General features: G+C 45.0%; 1 protein-coding gene across 11 annotated transcripts in view; it reads left to right on the forward strand.

Annotated features, from left to right (window-relative positions):
- Positions 1-26,810, forward strand: part of LOC137363487 (uncharacterized) — a 296,432-nt gene that overhangs the window by 204,731 nt on the left and 64,891 nt on the right. For 10 of the 11 annotated variants that reach the window (XM_068027298.1, XM_068027300.1, XM_068027301.1 and 7 more), the window contains 7 exons: positions 29-94; positions 3,472-3,571; positions 4,464-4,580; positions 5,698-5,792; positions 17,112-17,233; positions 20,994-21,053; positions 21,297-21,460. In XM_068027298.1, coding sequence (XP_067883399.1) covers positions 29-94; positions 3,472-3,571; positions 4,464-4,580; positions 5,698-5,792; positions 17,112-17,233; positions 20,994-21,053; positions 21,297-21,460 — 724 coding nt within the window. The remainder of the gene's footprint in view (positions 1-28; positions 95-3,471; positions 3,572-4,463; positions 4,581-5,697; positions 5,793-17,111; positions 17,234-20,993; positions 21,054-21,296; positions 21,461-26,810) is intronic. The other variant, XM_068027307.1, reaches the window with a different exon arrangement.

Below are 26,810 nucleotides of genomic sequence, written 5' to 3' on the forward strand. Positions count from 1 at the left end.
TTTGTAATCAACTGTCTGTTTGGCGCAGGAGACAACATTTATTAATCATGGGGCTTTCGGCGGTACTTTGAAAGATGCTCTGGATGTTGCCCAGGTGAGATTCCAGCATTCGTAGACAAGAGGCTATAGTTACCATTACAAAGAAACCGGCTCTATTTTTGGATTACAGGGAAGTAATACTGAGAGTAGAGAATAGAGCACAGTTCCTACCTAATTGCTGTTTGGAAGAAGCAGCTGTAAGTGCTACAGTGCTTAAAACTTGTATTAATCCAATTAAGCTAATTATCACTACTGATATTTAGTTATGTGGTAAACATTTCAAATATTTCACAGCTACTACATCACATGTGACCTGTTGCGAACTCTTGCATTAAAAACTGCTGTTGCTACAATTTGTGTGCCTGTACTGGGTAAGCTGCTACATAGATGAGTTGAAACCTACACTACATTGCCCATTATGAGTATTGGATTCAGTGCTCAACTAGCATTCCAGTTGACTAAAGGAGGAGCATAACAAAAGAAAGGGATGCCTGTGATGTTAGATCCCGCTGGCACACATCACATCTCATCTATGTTCTCAGACCTAGCTATCTGGAATGACAGAGGAACACTGCCTTAACTGCACTAAACTGTGACAGAACTGTGTCATTTCTTTAATGAAGACCCCAAACATGATCAGCAACCAGTACGACACTACCAATTGCCATCTTAATTCAATTAATTGTATAGCATATGACTTTTAATCTGTTGGTCTTCCACTTCAAAACTACAGCTCCTTCTACAAAATACATTTTCTCTCTAAGGTCCTTGAACAGGTTGTTTTCTGCAACACCTTGCTCAAATCCCTCCCATCTTCCATTCCCAAAACTCTTGGCGACATCATCCACAAACATGTGGTCAGCTTTCACAAGTGCACCAAGTACACACAGCTCTTAACTCCACCATCTCTATTGATCACTTCACTGCCTCTGTGCTGTCAAACTACCAAGTTGATTCTTAATGCTCTCTGAAGTGGCCTAACAAGCCACCCAAACGTAAATAATTGTTCCAAACTTCAATAGAAAGAACTACTTGCTTTTATATAGCACCTTTCATGACCGAAGGAATTTTTGCAGTGCTTTCCAGTCAATTAAGTACTTTTTTTGAAGTATGATCACTCCTGTAATGTAGAAAACCCGGCAGCTAATTTTGTGCACATCAAGGTCCAACAAAAATAATGTGATAGTGACCAGATATCTGTTTTCGTGATTTTGATTGCAGGATAAATATTGGCTAGGACACCAGGGCAGAACTCCACTGTTCTTCTTTGAAATAGTGCCAAGAGAGCTTTTACGTCTACCTGAGAGAGCAGAGAGGGCCTCAGTTTAAAATCTCATTCAAAAGATGGTACCTCCAGCAGTGCAACAAATCCCCAGTACAGCACTGGAGTGTCAACCTAGATTTTGTGCTCTTGGTCTCTGGAGTGGTACTTGAACCAGGTTGTGCTGTTCTGACTCAGGCGAGAGTACTACCACTGACACCCAAGGTCACCAAAATGGCTTTGTAGGCTTTTCTAAGTGATGGGACACTGATTTGCATATATTTATGAGACAGCCACTTGAACTAGATAGACACCTCAACTGGCCAAGAAAATGGCAAACTAAAAAAGGCTGTGGAGCCAGAACAGAAGAGCATGTGTAATGCTTTCAGTTTAGTTCTGTTCTGCTGGTTTTCCTCCTGAGGTATTTTGAGACCTGGGACACGTTTGCTTGGATAAGACAAGCTAAACACACCAAACTGGTGCTCTGATGGAAGCTACCAGTTAGGAAGGGCAGGAAATTGCCAGCTCCTACATTGATCTGGCTAACAGTCCATGCCTGGAGGAGTGTGAGACAGTCTGGGGTTGGGGTGGGGAGATGGTGCAGAGTAATTTGTGGGACCAGGAGGAGTATTACTGCTTCTCCTATCCTACAAATGAAAATGTTTTTTGGATCATTTTTTCAGATGCCCCTAGCAGTCCTTTCAACACTGGCAGAGTGGGCCAGTTGCAGCCGCTATCCATTCGTACCTCAAAATTCCAATTGGACATTGATATTAAAAGTAAAGTCCTATCTGATAAACTAGGCGTTCTGGTCATCCATCTAAAGAGTGCCAGTGTAAGCAGGGTGGTGGGTAACCCAACACCATTTTGAGACTGTTACCACCCCATTTATGCTGGGCAATTGTAGTTAAAATCAGACCCACAATGTCTCAATTTCTTGCTCCAAAGGTAAACAGAACTTAATGGTCTCCAGGGTGCATTAAAGAGCACTACTCACCTGAGCACCAAGTGCCACCAATATCACTTGAAGCAGACAGATTCTATGGGAAAAAAATCAGTGAAGTTGAGAAGGAAGCACAGAGTGAGGCAAAAAGCGCTATTGATGAAGGTATTGCAGTCATAGTGACTAGTGACTGACCTGCTCTAAGACAGGGGTCCAGCACCTGGAATTGTATGGGGATCTTACAGCACATGTTTTTCAAAAGAGAATGTAACAGCACTGTGCTCATGCTGACCATTTACTTGCTTCCACACATACAGCTTTGGAAGTTGATATTGTTCGGCTACACAATAATTGTATTGATTGCAGGCTGCCATTGATAATATGGCAATACCTGTGCATTGTAGATGTAGACCATAGGCATAGTAGAACCATTAATCATGAGTATCACCACTGCTGTTGTGGAGGCTTTGGAGTACAAGTTCCAAGGTGCAGTCGTGCTGGGTTTCAGCTAGCTTGGAAAATGTTTCTAAGACAACCATGAAAGAAAGATAAAAGCAAAATACTGCGGATGCTGGAAATCTGAAACAAAAACAAGAAATGCTGGATTCACTCAGCAGGTCTGGCAGCATCTGTGGAAAGAGAAGCAGAAAGAACTTGCTTTTCAATACCACCTTTCAATATCTCAGGACGTTCCAAAGCACTTTACAGCCAATTAAGAACATGTTTTGAAGTGCCGTCACTGTTGTAATGTAGGAAACGAAGGAATGATTCTGAGACTATTCAATATATTAGAGACCATCAAGTGAAGATGCCTTCCACCAATGTTATGTGTGAAGTAACACAGGAATAGCTGGTTCACAGTCATGTAACCAGCAGTTCTGTATCATCATGTCACTTGTGCAGGGCGACATTATGTACTGTCTCTGAAAGCAATGAGCATACTGTGTATATTGGTACACTTGCCTTCCAATTCACTAGATAACAAGGATTTTTCCCCCTCCCTCTTTCCCTGCCTCTGTGCTTGCTTCAAACCTATTACATGCCTAATCTTTCCCAGTTTTGGTGAAAGGTCATCGACCTAAAACATTAACTCTTTCCCTCTCTCCACAGATGATGTCTGCCCTACTGAGTATGACCAGTATTTTTCGTTTTTAATATATCTTTGTTTTAAATGATGACTGCATTCAGAAAAACAAAAGTCATTTAATTATTTCAAATTCTATTACAGGAATGGCAAGTATATATTGAACGTCAGCCACTGCGGTTTTATGACAGAGAACTGCTTCCTCATCTGGTATTTGTTACCAAGCGATTATCTGAGTTTGTGGGTATGAAATATTACAATTTTCTTTTTATCATTCTCGTATATTACATATTGTCTCTGGGGGAACTTTTATGGAGGTGACAGGGGTCTCGACAGTTGCCTCCTTTGGGGAAGACCTGTCGTATGACGAACCAATCGGGCAATTAACAGGCGAGCCTTTCCCGGAATCAGAACCCTGGGTGCCATATGTCCTGCCCGCCAAGAGTTTTCGGCCAATCAGAGGCCAGCGGCTCTTTTGCTCAGCAGCGCCGCTGGGAAGGTGCTGGCTGCTGCAGGACTGGCACCCACCAGAGGCCCAGGATCACAGAGTGACCCAGGCCAGAGGTAAGTTATGGTCAGAGGGGGTTCGTGGGAATGGGGTCACGGGGAGGGAAGGGGGGGCCGCGGTGTAGGGGGGTCGGCAGCAAGGGCAGCGGTGCCTCTCACTGGAGCCCCCCCCCCACTTCCCGATGCCAGGTCTCTCGATCAGGCACTGAGTGCCTTTGAATGAGGGATTCTGCGTCCCCCCACCCCGGGAGACCACAAGCAACCCCCACAGGTTTGCATGTTGTGCTGTCCCTCTAGCGATAAGCCTGCCCGCCACTGGGTTAATACCAGCGGCAGCGGGAAGGGGCCCTTAATTGGGCATTAATTGCCCCTTTAGGGCCTCAATTGGCTGTGGAGAGGGAAGACTGTCCATAGGCCTTCATGCCACAGTCTTAATCGGGGTATAGGCAGGAAGGTGGCGGGATCCCCACCCGCCACCATGTCACCCAATTAAATGCCCTCCCCAAGCTCACCACAACGGAAAGCATAAAATACCACCCTCTGTTTCTTTCTCATACCATTTTGAAATTTTTGACACAATTTGCTATAACTATCTACATTTGTTAGAAGTTATTTTTGCTGTATTTCAGGTTGCTCTCCCACTGATTTAGTGCTGATGCCAAATGTTACCATGGCAATGAACTGCGTTGTAAGAAGTCAGGATCTGAAGCTGGGAGACACAGTATTCATGCTAAATGTGACCTATGGTATGTACACTCTATTTTGGTGAAATTTTAACTGACATTATTTAATCAAAAACAAAACCCATTTTATTATCTATTGACCCCAGAATTCCTTGTGTGTTCCATGATTGTCCTGCTGTAACTTTGGTGGGAGACCATTCGAATCCCCCAGGAAAACAGCAAAGACCTGGTTGTTCTGGGTTTCTGCCGATATCTGGGAAATTTCTGGTTGAATTTGAAAGGGCTTTTGTGAGCCACACTGGTAAGGTTCAGGTAAAGCAAGCAGTCCGGACTCCCAAAGAGATAGCCAACTGGACCAGCCACACACATGCCATGATTGCTAGAGCAGGTCAGAGGCTAGGTATTCTGCAGCAAATATTCACCTTCCATGAATCTTAATCATCCACTCCCTCCATTATCGGTGCATTGTGGCTGCAGCGTGTCAGATCCATAAAACCTAAGCAAAGCATGCCGAAACTATCTGACAAATTCCTCAAAACAGGCATTAGGCCCCGATTATTATAGTGAAGGGGCTTTTGCCTGTTTTAGATAAGATCCCGGGACACATGGAAAGATGGGCAGGGTTGAAGGTTAACGTTTCTGCATTTTTGGGGGGGAAGGTCAGATTGTACAGGTAAGTGTTTTGGGGGGAAAGGGAAAATTAATTTTATGGTTATTGGGGGTGGGAGAGGGGCAAAATAAATGTATTTAATTTTTTTTAAATCGCTTTGTCTTTAAATATTTAAATCTGCCCTTTAAAAATGGCATCAGCACCTGCACACAGGCAGCTGTGCCATTGCTGGAGGCAGTCCGCCCTGGCCATTCAAATGAGCCGCTGCATGGAAGATTGCGTTAGCTCCGCGACATAAGGCTGGTGCGGATGGGCAGCTGTTTTTTCCACCCGCCACCAAGATTCAGTCCATAGTTGCTTGTCCTGTTCACTCAGGTCTCAGATGCCCGGTTTCCCTCACTGCAGCTTTATCAGCTCTGATTTCAGCAACTTGCAGCACAAAATATCATTGTGATGAAAAAGACAAGTGCAAGTCTAACTAACAATGGGTGCCATTTGTTGTCTTGCTATAGCAAACTGGCTCATTTTCATTCTTCAATGTACTTAGCTAATCTCTTTTGGGCTCCTTAGGTGCTGTGAAGAAGCTTCTTAAACAAGTTTGTGAAGAACAAGGGGCTATACTGCAGGAGGAAAATCTGGAATTTCCACTATTGGGAGCTAGTCAGGTGCTGTTGCCAGAGCAACGTTACACAGGCATCTCAAGTCCAATTATTTCTGCATTCCTGGGATGTATGCTAAACTCAGAGACACAAATTGGAAAAAAGAATGACTTTCATTGAGATATTTTTTATTCATTCCTGGGATGTGGGCATCGTTGGCTAGGCCAGCATTTATTGCCCAACCCTAATTGCCCTTGAGAAGGTGATGGTGAGCTGCCTTCTTGAACCGCTGCAGTCCATGCGGGGTAGGTACATCTACAGTGCTGTTAGGAAGGGAGTTCCAGGATTTTGACCGAACGACAGTGAAGGAACGGCGATATAGTTCCAAGTCAGGATGGTGTGTGGCTTGGAGGGGAACTTGCAGGTGGTGGTGTTCCCATGCATCTGCTGCCCTTGTCTTTCTAGGTGATAGAGATTGCGGGTTTGGAAGGTGCTGTCTAAAGAGCCTTGATGCGTTGCTGCAGTACATCCGGTAGATGGTACACACTGCTACCACTGTGCGTCAGTGGTGGAGGGAGTGACTGTTTGTGGATGGGGTGCCAATCAAGCAGGCTGTTTTGTTCTGGATGGTGTCGAACTTGTTGAGTGTTGCTGGAGCTGCACCTATCCAGGCAAGTGGAGAGTATTCCATCACACTCCTGACGTGCCTTGTAGTTGGTGGACAGGCTTTGGGGAGTCAGGAGGTGAGTTACTCACCGCAGGCTTCCTAGCCTCTGATGTGCCCTTGTAGCCACAGTATTTATATGGCTCCTCCAGTTCAATGTCTGGTCAATGATAGCACCCAGGATGTTGATAGTGGGGGATTCAGCGATGGTAATGCTGTTGAATGTCAAGGGGAGATGGTTAGATTCTCTCTTGTTGGAGATGGTCATTGCCTGGCACTTGTGTGGCGTGAATGTTACTTGCCACTTATCAGCCCAAGCCTGAATGTTGTCCAGGCATTTCTAAACGGACTGCTTCAGTATCTGAGGAGTCACGAATGGTACTGAACATTGTGCGAATCATCAGCGAACATCCCCACTTCTGACCTTATGATTGAAGGAAGGTCATTGATAAAGCAGCTGAAGATGGTTGGGCCTAGGACACTATCCTGAGGAACTCCTGCAGTGATGTCCTGAAGCTCAGATGATTGACCTCCAACAACCACAACCATCTTCTTTTGCGCCAGATATGACTCCAACCAGCGGAGAGTTTTGCCTCAATTCCCATTGACACCAGTTTTGCTAGGGCTGCTTGATGTCATGCTTGGTCAAATGCTGCCTTAATGTCAAGGCCAGTCACTCTCACCTCACCTCTTGAGTTCAGCTCTTTTGTCCATGTTTGAACCAAGGCTGTAATGAGGTCTGGTGCTGAGTGGCCCTGGCGAAACCTAAACTGAGCGTTAGTGAGCACGTTATTGCTAAGCAAGTGCTGGCACTGATGACGATACCGTCTATTACTTTACTGATGATCGAGAGTAGACTGATGGGGTGATAATTGGCCGGGTTCGACTTGTCTTGCTTTTTGTGTACAGGACATACCTGGGCACTTTTCCACATTGCCGGGTAGATGACAGTGTTGTAGCTGTACTGGAACAGCTTGGCTAGGGACGTGGAAAGTTCTGGAGCACAGGTCTTCAATACTATTGCCGGAATGTTGTCAGGGCCCAGAGCCTTTGCAGTATCCAGTGCCTTCAGTCATTTCTTGAAATCACACAGAGTGAATCGAATTGGCTGAAGACTGGCATCTGTGATGCTGGGGACCTCAGGAGGAGGCCGAGATGGATCATCAATTCAGCACTTCTGGCTGAAGAATATATAGCCCCTTTCATGACCACACGATATCCCAAAGCTCTTTCCAACCAATGAAGTACTTCTGAAGTGTAGTCATTGTTGGAATGTAGGAAATGTAGCAGCCAATTTTTGCACAGCAAACTCTCACAAGCAGCAATGTAATAATGACCAGATAGTCTGTTTTTGTAATGTTGATTGAGGGATAAATATTGGCCAGGACACCAGGGATAACTCCCCTGCTCTTCTTCGATGTAGTGCAGTGGGATCTTTTACGTCCACCTACGAATGTATTTGGGGCTTCAGTTTAATGCCTTATCCAAACCATGGATCTTTTTGGGTTAATTTGCCAGATAACAAACTTTGGTACAGTTTGTTTTGGTTCCGATATGCTTTCTAATGTATACCCTAATTTATTTTTTAGTGCATGGTCAACTCGTTTAAGGGCGCGGGCCCTTTAATTTTTTTTTATGCAGTCGCGCATGCACGGTAAACTTAATGTGACCGACTTGTGCGCAGTTTGCGTGGGGGCTTTCGGGTAGAATAAAGAAAAAAAAAGATGCTGAGCCATAGATTGAGATATTGTGACCAAAAGCTTAGTCAAAGAGGTGGGTTCCAAGGAGAGTCTTAGAAAAAGAGAGGGATGTGGAGGTATTTCAGGAGGCAATTCCACACCTTGGGTTTTGGATAGCTAAAGGCACAGTCACCAATGGTGGAGCAATGGGAGGTGAAAAGACAGGAAGCTGGAGTCATTGAAGAAAGGTTGCAGTGCTGTTACAAAGATGGGGTAAAGCACAGAGCTGTCTAAATTTAAGGGGATAAAGGATGGGTGACCAGAACAATATTGGAGTAATTGAATCTGGAGGTAACAAAAGAATTGCTGAGGTTTTAACAGATGAGCTATGTTATGGAGGTTGAAATTGGCAGTCTACATGGTAGAAAGCGATTGGAAGTGCAGCTTGGCGCCCAATAGAATACTGAGGTTGTGAGCATCTGGTTCAGCCTGAGACAGTAGATGGGGAGAAGGATGGAATAGATGGTGAGGGTATGCAGTTTGTGGCAGGAGCCGAAAATGATGGTTTTGCTCTTGCCAACTTATAGCTGGAGGAAATTGAAGCTCATCCAAGAATGGATGTCGGACAGTCTGACAGCGCACAGGCTGTGGAGGGTTCAAGAGGTGGGGTTGGGTGTTGTTAACGTACATGTGGAAGTTGATCCCAAGTTTGGAGATAATGTCATCAAGGGCAGCATGTAAATGAAGAGGATACGGCCAAGGATGCACCCTTGTGGGACTCCTAAGGTAACAGTGCGGGATAGAAAGAGAAGCCATTGGTAGAGATGCTCTAGCTGCAATTGGGTAGCTAAGCGTAGAACCAAACAAGTGCAGTCTCACCAAGCTGGACTGTAAGGAGAGTCATTCGGTGGTGTGGTTTACTATGTCAAAAACTGCAAAGAGGCACCATGGTCACATCATGTTTATATCTAACTGTACCACTATAATGGCTGTTACAAACCAGATCCGGAGTGATGAAGGTTAACATTTTGAGGGGGAAAATGCCCTACCCTTATACATGTTTCTCATTCGTGGTAGTCTGAGTCAAAATTCCTAGATATCTAGTGGCAGAATGTTATCTTTCGGAAAGGGGATGAGGATTGCGGACAAGTGAACTCAATATTGTTCTTGTGTTTAGTTGCTGGTTACAAAGTTCCATTGTCAGAGACTTGGCATCCAATTTCCAGAGTACTCCGACATGGTATAAAACGCAAGAGGAAAACCATAAGTTTAAAGAGTTGGTTCCATTTCTTATCCTTTTATTTTTAGTGTGACAGTCTGGTCAGTTTTTTTCAAATTGATGCAGATATTGGGTTAAACGTTTTATCTGATATCATGACCTTTTTTGAATACTGCAATATATTTTTCAGTTAAAAATAAAATATTTGATTACTATTTATATTGCCTTTGTAAATATCCCACAAGTATGATTAAAATATACATATAGTTAATCATGTTAACTTTAAATGAGCAATACCTTATTTAGTATTCACAAATGAAGTATGAGACTTACAGAAAAGTGAACATTGTAGCAGCAGGCTGTATTTTCCCTCCTAGGTCATAAACTTTCTGCTGTATCAGCTATCAGGGTTACCCTGAGGCAGCTTTGGCCTTTAGTAAATGGCAATAACAGTCCATGAATCTACTCTTAAAGACAAGTAATAGCTATAGTAACAAGTTCAAACTCAAGGTCATCAATGGTTAAAGTTGTTTGATACTTGCTAGTTGTCAACGACAAAAAATAATTGTTTTGTGTCTGAAAGAAAAGAAGTGCGAAATCTTTCAGCTAATCCCACCCATTGGACAGAATTTTAACTTTCCTATTGACTCAAAGAGGGGGAGCCTGGTAGCGCATTGGGAACCCAGAAGTTTCAGCAGCGTGTTTGTCAGTGGCCTTTTAACCCAGCCACAGCATTAGACATACAGATTTCACATAGGATTACATAGGATAAATGACACAGAAACAGGCCATCCAGTCCAACCAGTCCATGCCTGTGTTTATGCTCCACTCAAACCTCCTCCCTTCTTTCCTCATCTAAATCTATCATCGTAACCCTCTATTCCCTCCTCCCTCATATGCTTGTCTAACTTCAACAAAAATCTTATATTTATATAGTCATAGTCATCAAGCTTTACAGCACAGAAATGGGCCCGTCAGCCCAACGCGCCTGCGCCGACCATCAAGCACCCGTCCAATCTAATCCCATTTTCCCGCACTTGGCCCATGGCCTTGTATGCTATGGTGTTTCATGTGCTCATCTAAATACTTCTTAAATGTTGTGAGGGTTCCTGCCTCGACCACCCCTTCAGGCAGTGTGGTCCAGATTTCAACCACCCTCTTGGATGAAAAAATTTTTCCTCAACTCCCCTCTAAACCTCCTGCCCCTTCCCTTAAATCTATACCCCCTGGTTATTGACCCCTCCGCGAAGGGAAAAAGTTCCTTCCTATCTATCCTATCAATGCCCCTCATAATTTTGTATAATGCCCTTAACATAATAAAACATCCCAAGGCACTTCACAGGAGCATTATAAAACAAAGTTTGACACTGAGCCGCAAAAGGAGATATTAGCTTCCCCTTAAATGCATCTATACTATTAGCTTCAACCACTCCTTGTGGTAGCGAGTTCCACATTCGCGCCACTCTTTGGCTAAAGAAGTTTCTTCTGAATTTCCTATTGGATTTTTTGGTGACTATCTTATATTGATGGCCTCTAGTAGTGCAAACGTTCTTTCTGTATCCACTCGGTCAAAACCTTTCATATTTTAAAGACCTCTATTAGGTCTCCACTCAGCCGTCTTTTTTTCAAGAGAAAAGAGACCTATCCTGTTCATCCTTTCTTGATATGTATACCCATGCATTTCTGGTATCACCCTTGTAAATCTTCTCTGCACCCTCTCTAGCGCCTCTATATCCTTTTTATAATATGACAACCAGAACTGCACGCTTTAAGTGTGACCTAACCAAGGTACAATATACATTTAGCATAACCTCCCTTCTTTTCAACTCTGTCCCTCTAGAAATAAAGCCTAGTGCTTGGTTTGCTTTTATTATGGCCTTGCTAATGTGTGGCACAACTTTTAGTTTGGTTTTCCCAACCAATTAAAGAGAGTGGGCATGATGATGATCTGCATCACTTTATTTTAGCTAAATTATTTAAACGAACTCTACAAGGATCAGACTTGAAACATTGTAGAGGTCTTTAGACAGAGCCGGAACCTGCAGCAATGGAGACGCAGCGTATTGAGGTAACACCATACTTCAACGATAGAGGTGATGCTGCATGCTCTTAAGGGCCCACAGGGCAATTCTGTTCACTGTGAACAGGAGGAAGAAGCCTGCCTCAAAAAATAACAAGGCATAGTTGGAAGTCATTGAGAAAGCTTGCAGCAGGAGTGATGCATTGTTCCTGGATACAGTGCCAGAGGAAGTTCAATGACCTCATCAGGGCAGGAAAGGTGAATGGCATGGTATATTCAAGTATATCCTGATGTGCGTATATCCTGCAATCACCCTCACTGTGCCTTCCCAAGCCTTCTCCTGCCTCTCGCTTCTCATACCAACACAGGTACACCCGCCTCTTTCTCCTCACATCTCCATCTGACCGTCCACCACTAATATCCTCATTTTATGCAATATTCTCACAGTGACCCTCCAGAAATGTTGTCCTTCCATCCTCTCAACACATTCCAGTTCTTACACTCATAGGTCTCTTCTTTCTGTCCTTGCAGGAGAAGAGAGCACAGATCATTGGGAGAGGCAGAGAACCGGAGGTAGCCCCCACCCCCATTCCCCCAGTGATCTCCATTCCAACAACTGCAGATGAAGAGGCGCTGGAGATAAGCTGAGTCTCGGCATGCCTGGCCATCAGAGGTGGAGAGATTGGGGGTGGGGTGGGGTGGGGGTGGGGGGTGCTCCTGCTACTTGGCGATAGAATTAAATACCATAAAGCCACATGGCATACAACACTCACTCATGTTGACTTGATGTTAGCAGCCAATGATAATGTGCACAATAATGAATTAGCACCCTCTAAGCATGACAAATTAAATTCACTTCGCGTTTACATTTATTAGCTACTTCATTACAATACATAGTAAAATAGCAGCTTACAAAATAAATTCTAGGTAGTTTAACTGAATAATTCTATTAATTTTAAGGTATGAGGAAAATGTTTATGGCTTTCTTCTCCAATTGGCCCTTCAAGTATCCTGCAGGAGGAGGATGAAGACTCCATAGACTCACTATGGGATGCACCATCACAGGACTCATGCACACCATCCACCAGCTCAAATATGGACTGCTAAGACAGGTAGTTGTGTTGCCAGATGGTGTCTCACACATCACAAGTGAGCAGGAGCAGGTGGTGGAGGCAGGGGCAACAGTGCAGGGTCCCCCGGAGGGCATAGTACCAACCAAACTGAGTTCAGCTGCACACAGATGGCCTCAGGGGCCATTGACGAAAACCACAATTTTGGAGCTTCAGCAGAAAATGCGTGTGTTTCTGTCAGCCTGACCAGCTGCACTGCGCACTATTGGAGCATTCCATCTCGAGCATCTCTGTGAGATCTTGGGCTGCATTTTAAGAGTCGGCTGGACGTAAAAAAAAGTACCCCGCCTGCACAGGCACCATGTCACGGAGCTGCCGCGATTTCAAACACGGCTCATTTGCACGGCCGTGGTGCTCGCCCCCCACGCGATGACGTGGAGGGGGTGGGTGAGCCATCACAGGGAACGGCGTCCGGTGCCAATGCGCAGGCACTGGTGCCATTTTTAAAGGGCTCTACAGCCCTTAATGGAGATTTAAAAATTAAAGGGTCAGGCAGTTGAATTACCTAAAAGCAGAAATAAATTACCTTTAAACTCATTCCCCCCCGCCCCAATGGCATCTCAAAACATTCCTCACCACCCCCCTCACAAAGTTTGGCACCTTTGCCCTTCACCCCTTCCTATCGCCCCCGACCACTCTGCAGCGATGTTACCCCTCTCCCCCAACTCCCGCACAGAGAAAAAATCCTCCTCCCCACTCTGCACAGATGTCGCACCATGTTTCCCCAAGCGGGGATTCGAAGGTGCGACATTGTCGGCCGCCCGAATGAAGATCGGTGCGGCAATTAAGGAGGCAACGCAACTCTCATTAAATCAGGTATGTAAATTAGTTTACATATTGAAATGGGGGTCCCGTTGCTGAGCAGCAGGGTGGCTGCCACGAGGCCTCGCTGCTGTCACCGAGATTGGCACAGGCCTGCCCCCGTTAGGGCCAGTGGTGGGCCTCTGTCATACCCATCTCCATTGCCCCCCCCCCGCCCCCCGGCCAATGTTCCCGACGGTGGAGGGGCTTTAAAATCCAGCCCCTTGTGTGCAAGATTCTGCAAATATCACCTGCTGATTCCTAGAAGGAGCCAAACTTTTACAACCACTGGTAATGCATGCCCATCTGATCCACTTGGCAGGAGGTCTTCCTCCAGGAGGCTGCAAATGTTGGTGATCACCTGATTTGAAACTCTGAGCCTCCTGAGGCACTGATGCTTGGTCATGTACAGGAGGCTTTTCCTCTGCCTGTAAACCCTGTGTTGTGGGTATCGTCTCCCATGAATTTGGGCTCTGTGCTCATCCCCCCTCTCCTGTGGAATGGCAAATGGTTGAGGAGAAGGCTGTTCCTGCTTCTGGTGGTGTTGCTACTGCTTCTCATCCTGTTTCCCATCTGAGTTTCAAGGTAAGCAGATCCCATGCTCAACTGAAGGATGACAGCTGGGAGCTGTAGATCAAATGATGTAGATTCCAAAGTATTGTAAATCACTTCCAAAACAGTGAAAGCACACCCTTGTTACCAACAACATCCCTCTCCTTGGCCACTGTCTCATGCTGAACCAGACTGTCTACATCCTTGATGTTCTGTTGAACTCAAGTTGAGTGTCTGACCCCATATCCTCTTCATCGGAAAGACTGCCTACTTCTGCCTCTGTCATATTGTTCATCTGTGTCACTATTTCAGCCTATTTGCCACTGCAACACAGCATGCCTTCAGCTGTCTTAACCCCATGCACTGGAATTGTTTTCCTATACAAATTTGTCTCTCCAACACCTTTTCCTTCTTTTAAGACCCTTCTTAAAAACCATCTATTTGATCCAGCTCACCTTCTTAATCTCTTTCTTTGGCTCAGCATCCATTTTAGCCTTAAACCTTTGTGAAAAAACTGTGGGACATTTTCTCCATTAAAGGTGCTGTATAAATGTAAAGTGTTGTTGAGATGCAATGAATAAGATTTCTACATTGGATCATTCAATGTTGTGACTAGGATCGTGAATTCTCAGTAACTGAAGAATACAGCAAAATAAGAACAGTATTCCAAACCACTTTGACTGTGACTGCAACTAACATTAAATGTAACTCTCCAATTCACTCTGAGTGGAAAGTTTACAGACATAGGAGAAGGTTTTGCGTAGGTAAGCGATGACATTCAATCTGGTCTCAACCATATTAGTGGTAGGATTTAGCATCAGCAGAACTATAATGCATGGAACGAACAACTATCAAATCTACCACCTGTATACAGTGTCACAGAGCCCAAGCACAATCTTGTTTCAGGGCTTCTGAAGATATTGAGCGCCGCCCCCCCACCCCCCCCACCGCCCCTTGAGATGATTTAACCCATTCATGTTGCAATGCCAATAACAGAGTGCTGTTGATAGCCCCACCCCCCCTAAACTCCATGCTCTAAATCACATTCTTTACTCCTCCCACACCCTTGGATGTGACTCCTACCTTCAATACTGAAGGAATAGATCCCTATGGTTGATATATTTCATCAGGTTGATTGACAGCACTCATCTGTATAAATGTCCTCTCATCACACCCCGGATGCTGGCAAGTCAGAAATAGCATTAAATGTTTGCTCACTGATAACCGTCCCTCACGATTCATAGATAAGGGATTAACTCACTGGTCTTTTAGAAAAATCACCTGCTGCACAAAGATGGACAATTCTCTAGTTATCACCAGCAAAATCATCCCTTAAAAATACCCTGTAATAAAGAAATTTACGATGCTGTAACTTCATTACCCGAGGGAGCAAAATAGGATATAATTTATTCAGCACCTGTAAATGCTTTTTCAGGAGTAAAGCAGCTTCTGTGACTGTCTTTCAGGGGAATGCAGTGTAATCTTTCTCCATTTGTGAATTATTTCTTTCCACTTCTCTTCTGATTCTCCTACAAACATGACCATACCCAGAGCCTGCTCCACTCATCTCTCACCAATTTAGTACAGCAAACCTGAAACAGATATTAAGCCCTTCATTTACCTACGTCACACCTCATTAACACTTAAATAGATTGGATCCATTTCCAGATAATTAGCTCGGTGTTTTTAGTCTGCTGGCAGAAATTATTGAACAATGAAGTAACCAACATGAGAAACTATGATTTGGTGTTAACTAACCTGATTGAGTTCTTTGATGAAGTAACAGGGAGGGTTAATGAAGGTAGTGCAGTTGATGTATATATGGAGTTGGATTTTACTGAGCCCCTGATGTTGGGCTCTGTGGTGGACGGGGGGGTGGGGGGGTGCCGGAAGATGGTTCCAGCAGCAGCTCACCACGGAGGCCAACGCCAGGAGGGCCCAGTCTGATCCTCACGGCGACGGTGAGGCTCTGTGCCGGCTCCCCCACTGCTGGGCGACGGGACCAGCATTTCAATATTTAAATCAATAAAACGGATTCATTTAAATATACTTACCAGCAATCTTCCGGGCCTGCCATGATCTGCAGCGCGGCGGGGGAAAGCAGGCATGACACTGGTGAGGAGGGGCGAAGTTAAGATTTTCAGTCCAGGATGGGGGCAGGGTCAAATAAACTTAATGGGTGCAGGGGATGGTGGGAAGGGATGAACTTTAAACTTTGTGCTGTCTTGGGTGTGGGGGGGAAGGTCAGATTTAAAAGTTAAGTGTTTTGGGAGGGGAAGGGCAAATAGTTAATGTAATTGTTATTGGTGGGTGGGAAAGGAGCGTAAGGATTTTATTTGATAAATTTTGGGAGGGTGTATCTTTAAAAATCTAAATATGCTGGCAGGTCTGGCTGCCCTTTAAAAATGGTGACAGCGCCTGCGTACAGGCAGCTGATGCCGTTGCTGGCATCGGACAGCCCACGCCCTCCATGTGTTTGGGGGTTGGGCCGCCCCAGCTATTTAAATGAACTGCCATGCGGGAGATTGTGTTGGTTCTGCGGCATGTGGGCTGCCATTTTGCGGCGGGGGGCTCTTAAAATCCAGCCCATGGACTATGAAAAGGCCTGCCGGGTTTTGCCTGCAGCGGAGGACCCATCCGCCGCTGGTAAGATGGTGTCCTCAATCTGCTCAGTTAATTGCCACTAATAGGCTACCCGCCGCTGCCGGATGGGGAGCCACTTCCATTGCTCACCTGCCTCGCCAATCCAATGGCGACCTTTCGGATTACCCCCAGGTCCTGCCATCTGTGGGACTCATAAGATTCCACCCACTGTTCCCTCTGGAAAGTGGATCAGTAAACAGAGGTCATAGGGTTAAAATAATTGGTAAAAACCTGGAGGGGAAATGAGAGGAAATCTTTCATACAGTGTGTTGTTAAGATCTGGAGCACGCTACCTGACAGGATGGCGGAATCAGATTCCATAGGCAATGCAATGCATATCCAAAGGGTCTAGCCCTGTTTCAAGCATAGGTATAGGATGCCTCTTGTCATTTTTTTTGCCCAATATGGTGAACTAAGAACTTACCCCTGGAAATGTGCTCATGCTTCTTGCCTGCCATATTGGAGCCTTAGTAATCAAAGTAGTACTCAAAGAATAAGCAGCTCGCAGACCAATTTCTAGGACTGTATCAGTCTGTTAGCTATGGTTAATGCCTCCATTGATTGAATTTGACCGGCTAAGAGATTTATAGATAAAATGTTATATAACAGTGCATCTCAAAATTAGAAAAACATTGCAAAGTACAGCAGATTTGATCAGTATTTTTTCTGTTCTTTAGATTATTAAAAAAGTGAAGGAGTCTTTGCAGCCTGGGACAAAATTGGCTGTGTTTGATCACATACCCAGCAATGCATCATTTATAAATCCATTGCCAGAAATCATCGACATCTGTCACCAAAGGTAGCGTACAAGAAAATTCAATTGAGTTGTGCAGTAATTTTTGTAATTCATTTTGGGAGAGGAATAGGGTTGCCAACTCTAGTTTAGTGTATTCCTGGAGGTTTCATCTCATGACATCCAGCCTCAAACTGTCCCACCCCCACGCTCCTGCCATTGGTCCGTCCTCCGGGCACACTGCCTTCCCATGCCAATTAAATAGTGAACAGACTCTTTAGTTACCCAATTGAATTAATCCTGACTGTCAAGTCAAACTGTCTTTCATTGCCCACATCCAATATTTATACAACTAATAAATTACACTGTTCAAAGAAAAGTTGAAAAAGCAGTTTTTTAATGCCCCTATGATTTTTCTCCTGGGTTGCTTGCAGCAGTGACCTGGATATTAATCGTTAATTCCTGGTACCAACTGCGTTACTATCTGTAGGCAGAGTAACAATAGAGGGGAAAAGGAAGCCTAGAAATGACTAGGATGCTAAATGATATTTTAGACAATGCCATTAATAAAATAAGTTTCAACGTTTAATCACTATTTAAAGCAAATCAATGTGAGGAAATTTGAAGAAACCAACAGATACATGACAGGAAAGACCACACTGCTCTGCAATTTATACCTGTTATGTTTCAGAGACATTGGGCATAATTTTTGTGGAGGTGCGGAGGCTGGACTGGAGGCTGATGTGCTGGCAATTTCCCACTACCGGCCGGCATGCCTGTCTGCCACCACACCTGCCTCTGGACTCTTCTGAGGGAGACCACATTAAGTGGTGGTTGGTGGGGGGGGGGGGATGATGGCTAACTGCCCACCAGCAGCAGGTGCCAAATAGGCTTATGAAATTGTCCATTGAGGGCATTATCAGAAGCTGTCTGGAAAATAAGTGCCCCCCACCCTAGAGTCATAGAGTTATACAGAACAGAAACAGGCCCTTCGGCCCATTATGCCTGTGCCGGCCATCAAACACCTACCTATTCTAATCCCATTTTCCAGCACTTGGCCCATAGCCTTGTATGCTATGGCGTTTCAAGTGCTCATCTAAGTACTTCTTAAATGTTGTGAGGGTTCCTGCCTCTACCACCTCTTCAGGCAGTGCGTTCCAGATTCCCACCACCCTCTGGGTGAAAATTTTTTTCCTCAAATCCCCTCTAAACCTCCTGCCCCTTACCTTAAATCTATGCCCCCTGGTTATTGACCCCTCCGCTAAGGGAAAAACTTTCTTCCTATCTAACCTATCAATGCCCCTCATAATTTTGTATACCTCAGTCTATCTCCCCTCAGCCTTCTCTGCTCTAAGGAAAACAACCCCAGCCTTTTCAGTCTCTCTTCATAGCTGAAATGCTGCAGCCCAGGCAACATCCTGGTTAATCTCCTGTGCACCCCCTCCAGTGCAATCACATCCTTCCTATAGTGTGGTGCCCAGAACTGTACACAGTACTCCAGCTGTGGCCTAACTAGTGTTTTATACAGCTCCATCATAACCTCCCTGCTCTTATATTCTATGCCTCGGCTAATAAAGGCAAGTATCCCATATGCTTTCCTAACCACCTTATCTACCTGTGCTGCTGCCTTCAGTGATCTATGGACAAGTACACCAAGGTCCCTCTGACCCTCTGTACTTCCTAGTGTCTACCATCCATTGTATATTCCCTTGCCTTGTTAGTCCTCCCAAAATGCATGACCTCATACTTCTCAGGATTAAATTCCGTTTGCCACAGCTCCGCCCATCTTATCAGCCCATCTATATCGTCCTGTAATCTTAGGCTTTCCTCCTCACTATTTACGGCACCACCAATTTTCGTGTCATCTGCGAACTTACTGAGCATACCTCCTATATTCACATCTAAATCATTAATGTACACTACAGACAGCAAGGGTCCCAGCACTGATCCCTGTGGTACACCACTGGTCACAGGCTTCCACTCGCAAAAACAATCCTTGACCATCATCCTCTGCCTCCTGCCACTAAGCCAATTTTGGATCCAATTTGCCAAATTGCCCTGGATCACATGGGCTCTTACCTTCTTAACCAATCTCTCATGTGGGACCTTATCAAAAGCCTTACTGAAGTCCATATAGACTACATCAACTGCTTTACCCTCATCTACACATTTCGTCACTGCCTCAAAAAATTCAGTCAAGTTAGTCAGACACGCTCTCCCCCTGACAAAGCCATGCTGACTATCCCTGATTAATCCCCGCCTCTCCAAATAGAGATTAATCCTGTCCCTCAGAATTTTTTCCAATAGTTTCCCAACCACTGATGTTGGACTCACCGGCCTGTAATTACCTGGTTTATCCCTGCTACCCTTCTTAAATAATGGTACCACATTCGCTGTCCTCCAGTCCTCTGGCACCTCTCCCGTGGCCAGAGAGGATCTGAAAATTTGTGTCAGAGGCCCTGCAATCTCCTCCCTTGCCTCACATAACAGCCTGAGATACATCTCATCTGGGCCTGGGGATTTATCCACTTTTAAGCCCGCTAAAATAGCGAATACTTCCACCCTTTCAATGCCACCCTACCCACCCTCCCCCGCCGCTGAGTCCGCAGCCTAGCTGATGAATGGAGGTGGCCGCCCAGCAGCAGGCGGGGAGGGGCCATTGATGCCTCATTCAATTTAACCACCACCAACACCCCCCCCCCCATCCCACCCCACAGCTGCAATTGCCAGAGGGGCACAGTTGTGGCCATAGGCCATCCTTTTGGTTCCCTCTTCACAATGGCAGTCTGGCAGCTGTGGCCACTTTTTATATTTAAACTTCAAAAATTCTTTAGAGGGCACCTCCATCTTGAGGCGCCTTCTCGTTCTCCAGCCTACATCAGAAGCGCAACATCTGACAGTGGGGCTGCCGATCTATCAGTGCTGGAGGACCTCCTATTGGCCTTCCAGCCTCAGGAGCTTGCCCACTTAATTGGTTGCCTGTTCCAAAATCTCCCTCAGTGTCCCTGCATTTCCGGGTTCCGGACCCGCATTTCATCCCAATGGCGGGATTGGGACCAGGGAATGAAAATTCAGCCCAGTTTTCTCTGTCTCCTGTGAAATGACAGTCCTTTTAATGTTGTGTCTCAGAACCAAATATTGAAGTGTTATGGAAGAATTTGTACATTGAACATTCTTTATGGGTCATTTTATTGCTGAGGAGAGCAAGAATTAGTGTATTTATATCAAAGGTTATAAAGAAGTCTTATTCTGTGTAATTCAACCTTCAGAACACTAGAAATAGGAGCAAGAGTAGATCGTATGGACCCTTGAGCCTGCTCCGATCATGGCTGATCTTCTGCCTCAACTCCAATTTCCCACCAGCTCCCCATGTCCCTTGATTCCCTCAGAGATTAAAAATCTATTTCAGGCTTGAATATGCTCAACAAGGGAGTATCCACAACCCTCTGGGGAAGAGAATTCCAAAGGTTCACGACCCTCTGAATGAAGACATTTCTCCTCATTTCAGTCCTAAATAATCAACCCCTCATCCTGAGACTGTGCGCCTGTGTTCTAGATTCCCCAGCCAGGGGACAACCTCTCAGTGTCCACCCTGTCAAACCCCTTCAGATTCTTCTAAACTCCAGAGAATATAGGCTCAATTTACTCGGCCTGTCATCATAGGACAACCCTCTCATCCCAGGAACAAAATTCTGATCTGTGTTTGCAATACCAATTCTTCTACACTTTCCTTATTAAAATATAATATTTCTGAGCAAATTAGAATGAATTTATCTATGATTTGGACATTTTTTTTATTAAGTGAAATCTATTATATACCTGATAGGGGTACAAAAGTACTGATTGATGGAGCACACGCACTTGGTGTAGTGGATCTGAAACTCAGGCAAGTAAACCCATGCTGTTAATTTTAACCGATCGTGATTAGAATGCTGCTGTGTTTCAAGTTGATTTACTTGTGTTGGTAACTTGACCTCCTCAGACAGGCTCAGTCCAACAGCTATGTAAACTTATGACCTCTGGGTTGTCAGTTCAGTAGCATAACTGCTACTCTATTGTGTCCTTAGCAACATTGTATTGCTGTTGAATGATTAAAAGTATGTTTAACTGTAATAATTCTGTATCTCAGCTCTCTAGGTGCTGATTACTATACATCCAATTGCCATAAATGGTTCTGTAGCCCAAAAGGTTGTGCTTTCTTGTATGTAAAGCCAGAACTCCAAAACTGCTTCCAGCCACTTGTGATTTCACATGGATTTGGCTTTGGCTTCAGTTCTGAGTACATCTGGACAGGTAAAGCAGGCATTTAACTACATGTTTACTGTGAACAGATGTTTCCAATAAGATGCTTTTATAAATGTTGTTTACAAATAAATATGAACACTCAATCAATTAACTCAGGAAGGCATTATATTTGTAAATGTGCACCATATGATGTAGTAAACCATGCAACTATGGAAGATGCTACGTTTGAGCACTGGTTGATTCTGAGTTAGCCAATCTCAGATGACTGAGAGTTTGCTACAGTTGGCCACAGCAACCCCAAGCTAAGTACAGAAAAAAATAATGTTCAGTCCACTTCGGTGTGTATGCCAAATGTTGCAGAAGGATAGGATTAGGCTTGACTGTGATTCTTTCCTTTCCTGTCCATTGTCATGGTCATATAGAATGAACCACCAGAAGGCTGACAATACCTGCATGACTATGCCCCACTAAACCACTAGCTTCAGAATAGGCTGCTAAAGAGTCAAAAGTATAAAAAAGAGAAAAAAATTAGAGGCATTATTTGATGACTTCATCTGACCAGGAGCTGAAAATTCACCTTCCATTAACTCTCTCTGACTTCAGGATGTCCTGTATAAATAGCAATTATTGTCCTTAAAATAATAGTAAAAGTTAATCATAGTTATACCTACGCAGTGGATTAATACATTGTGCATTACATTGTATAATGGTTCAGTATTTAAAAAGCGGTGTATCAGCCACCTTACCATGAGAAATATCATTCCTGTTGAATATCCATATCAACTGCACTTGATCCGTTTCCTTTATCTATTCTTTTTTTTTTAGAGATACAGCACTGAAACAGGCCCTTCGGCCCACCGAGTCTGTGCCGGCCATCAACCACCCATTTATACTAATCCTGCACTAATCCCATATTCCTACCACATCCCCACCTGACCCTATATTTCCCTACCACCTACCTATACTAGGGACAATTTATAATGGCCAATTTACCTACCAACCTGCAAGTCTTTTGGCTTGTGGGAGGAAACCGGAGCACCCGGAGAAAACCCACGCAGACACAGGGAGAACTTGCAAACTCCACACAGGCAGTACCCAGAATTGAACCCGGGTCACTGGAGCTGTGAGGCTGCAGTGCTAACCACTGCGCCACTGTGCCGCCGTCTGTTATTTCTTCAACAAATTCTAGGGCTGGGATTTTATGTTCCCCCTGAGGCAGGGAGACACGGAGAATCGTGGCGGGAGGGGTGGGTGGAGGGCCTGTTGCCTCAGCGATCTTCCTGGAGGCGGTATAGGCCGACGACGGCCTTCCTGCTCAGAGGCTAATTGAAGCCCTTAAGGGCCTGTTCTCGCTGCCATTGTTAAGTGGCGGAGGTGGGGGCGGGGTGGCCTCCTTGTAAAACAAGGCGTCCTCCCCGCGGGCTTGGGGGGGCGGTGGGGTGCGAGTGAGGTCCATCCTTCGTGGGCAATTTGTGGCCCACTTTGACTCAAAAAGACCGGAGGATCACTCCGGGGGGACACAAAAAGGCAGAGGCAGGGTTCTCCCCACCTTTTCGGTCCATCACCGGCTCCAGCTCAAAATCTAGCCCTATAAGTTGGCCAAGAATGATCTTTTAATAATCCATGCTGACCGGCCCTGATTAACTCATGCTTCCAGGAACAGGAGTATGCCATTCAGCCCCTCAGGCTTGTCTGCCTTTCAGTTGGATCATTGCTGATCTTGGTAATTATAACCTATGTCTCTGAGTCCAGTAGTTGATTTTCAATGCTGCTCAGACATAAAATTATTGTTGTGGATCATCCACCTGTTATAGAAACTGCTAGAGTTTAATTTCTATTGATTTCAAAAGACTGGAATTTGATTGTAAGTTGATCCCCAATGCTGAAATAATGGGCTGGATTTTGCCACAGAAGCAAAATCTGTGTTGCCGCCTCCGTGCTTTTTCTCTGGAGGCAGCATCTCAGGGAGACAGATTAACTGCTGGAAAATGGCGGGTCATCGATTAGGCATTATTAATCCAAGTGAGTGATCTATTTCCTCACATCTGCAATTTTTCTAATGGCCCATGGGCCCCCCAGCTGAAGCCAAAGCCCGGCCGTTGCCTGGAGGCCGTTGCCTGGAGGCTGTTGCCTGGAGGTGGCTTCCGGGTGGCAGGCCAGTGGACCAGCGAGGCCTCCTTTAATTTTCCCCCAGCCCTCCCAGAGCCATGGGGATCAGCAGGCCACAGCCAAGGCTGCAGGCCTTCCTGTGAAGGGGTTCCATCTCCACTATAATGGCCTGGAAGCTGTGGCCTCACTTATTTTTTAAAATTTCCGAAGTCTTTGGAGGATGCCTCCATTTTGAGGAGCTTTGATTGGCCCTCCCATCTGCGCAGTCCACCCATCGTCCTTAATTGGATGGGGCTCCGGCGATGGTCTGTTAATTGGCCGCCTCTGGAAAAATCGTGCAGGCAGGATTCACACAATGGGGGTTGGGACCCACATATAGTCCCGACATCAGGGTCCCGATGCCCGCCAGAAAATTCAGCCCAGTGTGTTTGTACATTTAGGGTACTGGACTTATTAAGAGGGATTAGCTCTGATAAACCCATAAGTGATGCACAATTTGCAGTCAGGGTCATAAGTAGGATAAATTCCATATCCCACGATCTGAAAACAGTTTCTACTTCGAATGCATGGAACAATGAGATAGTTTTACTTTTTTTTAAAATTGAATCCATTTAGCATTTGACCTTTTCATTCTGGCAGACAGCACATGTTGGCTTTGTACACACTAAGATTGCTTTGTTGAGGATTTTGCGAACTCATAGGTATATTAATATGTCAGACATGCCAACCCCACCATCTTGTAAATCAAGAGGGTTAGTATAAAAATCATGAGTTGCTATTTTTTTCAAATATAAAACAATGTAGATTGTCAGTTGGTTTCTAAACCTCATTACTGGCTTATTTAATCTCAGATAGGTCGGAGTTGTATGTGTAAATTAGCTGAACTCAGCCAGGTTTTCTATTTCATTGTTGCTTCCAAAGTAAACTTTAAGGGGCTCCCACTGATTATTACATCTTGCTACTGCTTGGCAGAGACTGAGCCACCTTGTTCCCCCATGTTTTATTAGTTGTAGCTCGGCTACATCATCCATTACTGGTATTGCTTGTACTCCTCATTTTGTTTTGCGCTACTATTAATATAATAAAAAATGTCCACCAGCAGATCCTCCACTGGATTTGAGGTTGCTTTAACAGCATCCTTTGTTGCAAGATACGCAATGTGTAGGAAACACAAGACAGACTGTGCACAGAACTTGACTGCTGTTTATCTGACTTAAAAAAGTTATTTTTTCTATCATGAAGTTGCCAGATTCAGAAGAGAAACCAATAACGTTCTCCCATGGTGGTTAGCAAAAACAGAGTTCATGACACTTAAACAGGTTTTCTGCATTTACTATATTACATATTTCCATGGCCAAGAGATCTGATTTTACAACTTTAAGAGTCTGGCGAAAGTACCCAGTGCTAATGAAAATCTCCTTGTCAGTGCAAACATCATTACTTTCAACCACCTCTGATGTGATTGAGCCATTTTAGCATGTGTTCCAGCTGATTCAGAATGGCGGTTGGCAAGAACTTTTATGATTGCAGTGGCTTTCGTTCTCACACCGGAAAATTCTTTTGCAATGTTTAAATCAGGAAATTCCAGTTTTATGAGTTTTGTAAAATGAATGCAAAAGCAATAAATAATCCATGTTCTGCAATGGCTTGGCCAAAAAATACCACAGCATCTGTAACATTCTGACCTAACATGTTGGGCTAAAAAAATGCCTACTATTGACAGGTGCAAGAGGAATCAGCGTGACTAACATGCTTATAAGTTTCCAAGTGCTTTTTGAGGTTGTTTACTTGAGTATCCCAACGCTGATGTGATCAGAACAAACAAGGCAAATCGTGTGTTCATCTGAAAGTCTGTTTATTTTTTACTGGGTGGGAACTGCAGCAGTCAGCATTTTATTTCCACCTGTAGCATCGCACTTGCTTGAAAGTCCCTGTTCTGACAGGACTAAAAGATGGATGTAATCCTGTATAAGGAAATATTAATTAGTCACTCCTGGCCTCTCCTCGTCCTCATCAGCTGCTCTGTTCCTGACCTCGCCTCGCCCTCTTCACCCACTCCACTCCGAGCCACACTTCACTCTCTTCATCCGCTCCATTCCGAGCCTCACTTTGCCTTCTTCACCTGCTCCACTCCAAGCCTCACCTCACCCTCTTCACCCACTCCACTCCAAGCCAAGCCTAACCCTCTTCACCCGCTCCACTATGAGGCTCACCTCACCCTTTTCACCCGCTCCACTCCAAGCCACACCGAACCCTCTTCAGTAGCTCACTCTGCTCCTGGCCTTGCCTAGTCTTGTCCTATGTGACTGATACTGGACTATGTGGAGAGAGCATGGGACAAATGGATTATTATGGGATTGATATAGGGTTATGGGGAGAGAGTGGGATTATTGACAAGGCTATTCCAACACTTCACCTGGTGCACAGCACAACCACCCTATAATGCCCGATCCCTCTGAACGGCTAGAGCTCACCTGCCAGGCTCAGTGGAGGTCCTGCTCAAGAACACAAGAAATAGGAGCAGGAGTAGACCATTTGGCCCACTGAGCCTGCTCCACCATTCAATAAAATCGTGGCTGATTTTAGGCTTCAACTCCACTTTCCTGCCCACTCGCCTGAGAGACCAAAAATCTATCTATCCTAGACTTAAATGTATTCAACGATGGAGCCTCCACAACCCTTAGTGGTAGAAAAGTCCAAGACTCACAACCCTTTGAGGGAAGTAATTTCTCATCTCAGCTGGAAATGATCAACCTCTTATCCTTAGACTGTGCCACCGCGTTTTAGATACCCCGACTAGCGGAAATAATCTGTGTCTACGCTATCCAACCCCTTTATAGAATCTTATATGTTTCAATGAGATTGCCTCTCATTCAACTAAACTGCAGAGAATATATGCCCAATTTACTCAGCCGCTCATCATCGGACAACCCCCTCATTCCAGGGACCATTTGAGTGAACCTTCAATGCAAGGATATCCTTTCTTAAATGTGGAGAACAAAACTGCACACAGTACACCAAATATGGTCTCACCAAAAGCACGTACAATTGTAGCTCCTGCTTGGCCTGCACTACTTGGAGTCTAGTGGTGGCAGTGAGGATTGAGCTGCCAGGGGATCGAGAGCTACGCATGCAGCAGTTTGGAGGCAGCCTTCAATTGCGATGAGTTTGGGAGCCTGCAGTTCCCTCGCTGTGAGAAGGAGCTACACAACCAGCTGTGCTTCAAGATTAATGTTAGGAGTTGCCTGCAGCCAGGCCACGTCTCATACACTGTGACTAGTGAAAAGGG

The sequence above is a fragment of the Heterodontus francisci genome, chromosome 3 (genome assembly GCF_036365525.1).
Source record: "Heterodontus francisci isolate sHetFra1 chromosome 3, sHetFra1.hap1, whole genome shotgun sequence".
In the NCBI taxonomy this organism is placed as follows: domain Eukaryota; kingdom Metazoa; phylum Chordata; class Chondrichthyes; order Heterodontiformes; family Heterodontidae; genus Heterodontus; species Heterodontus francisci.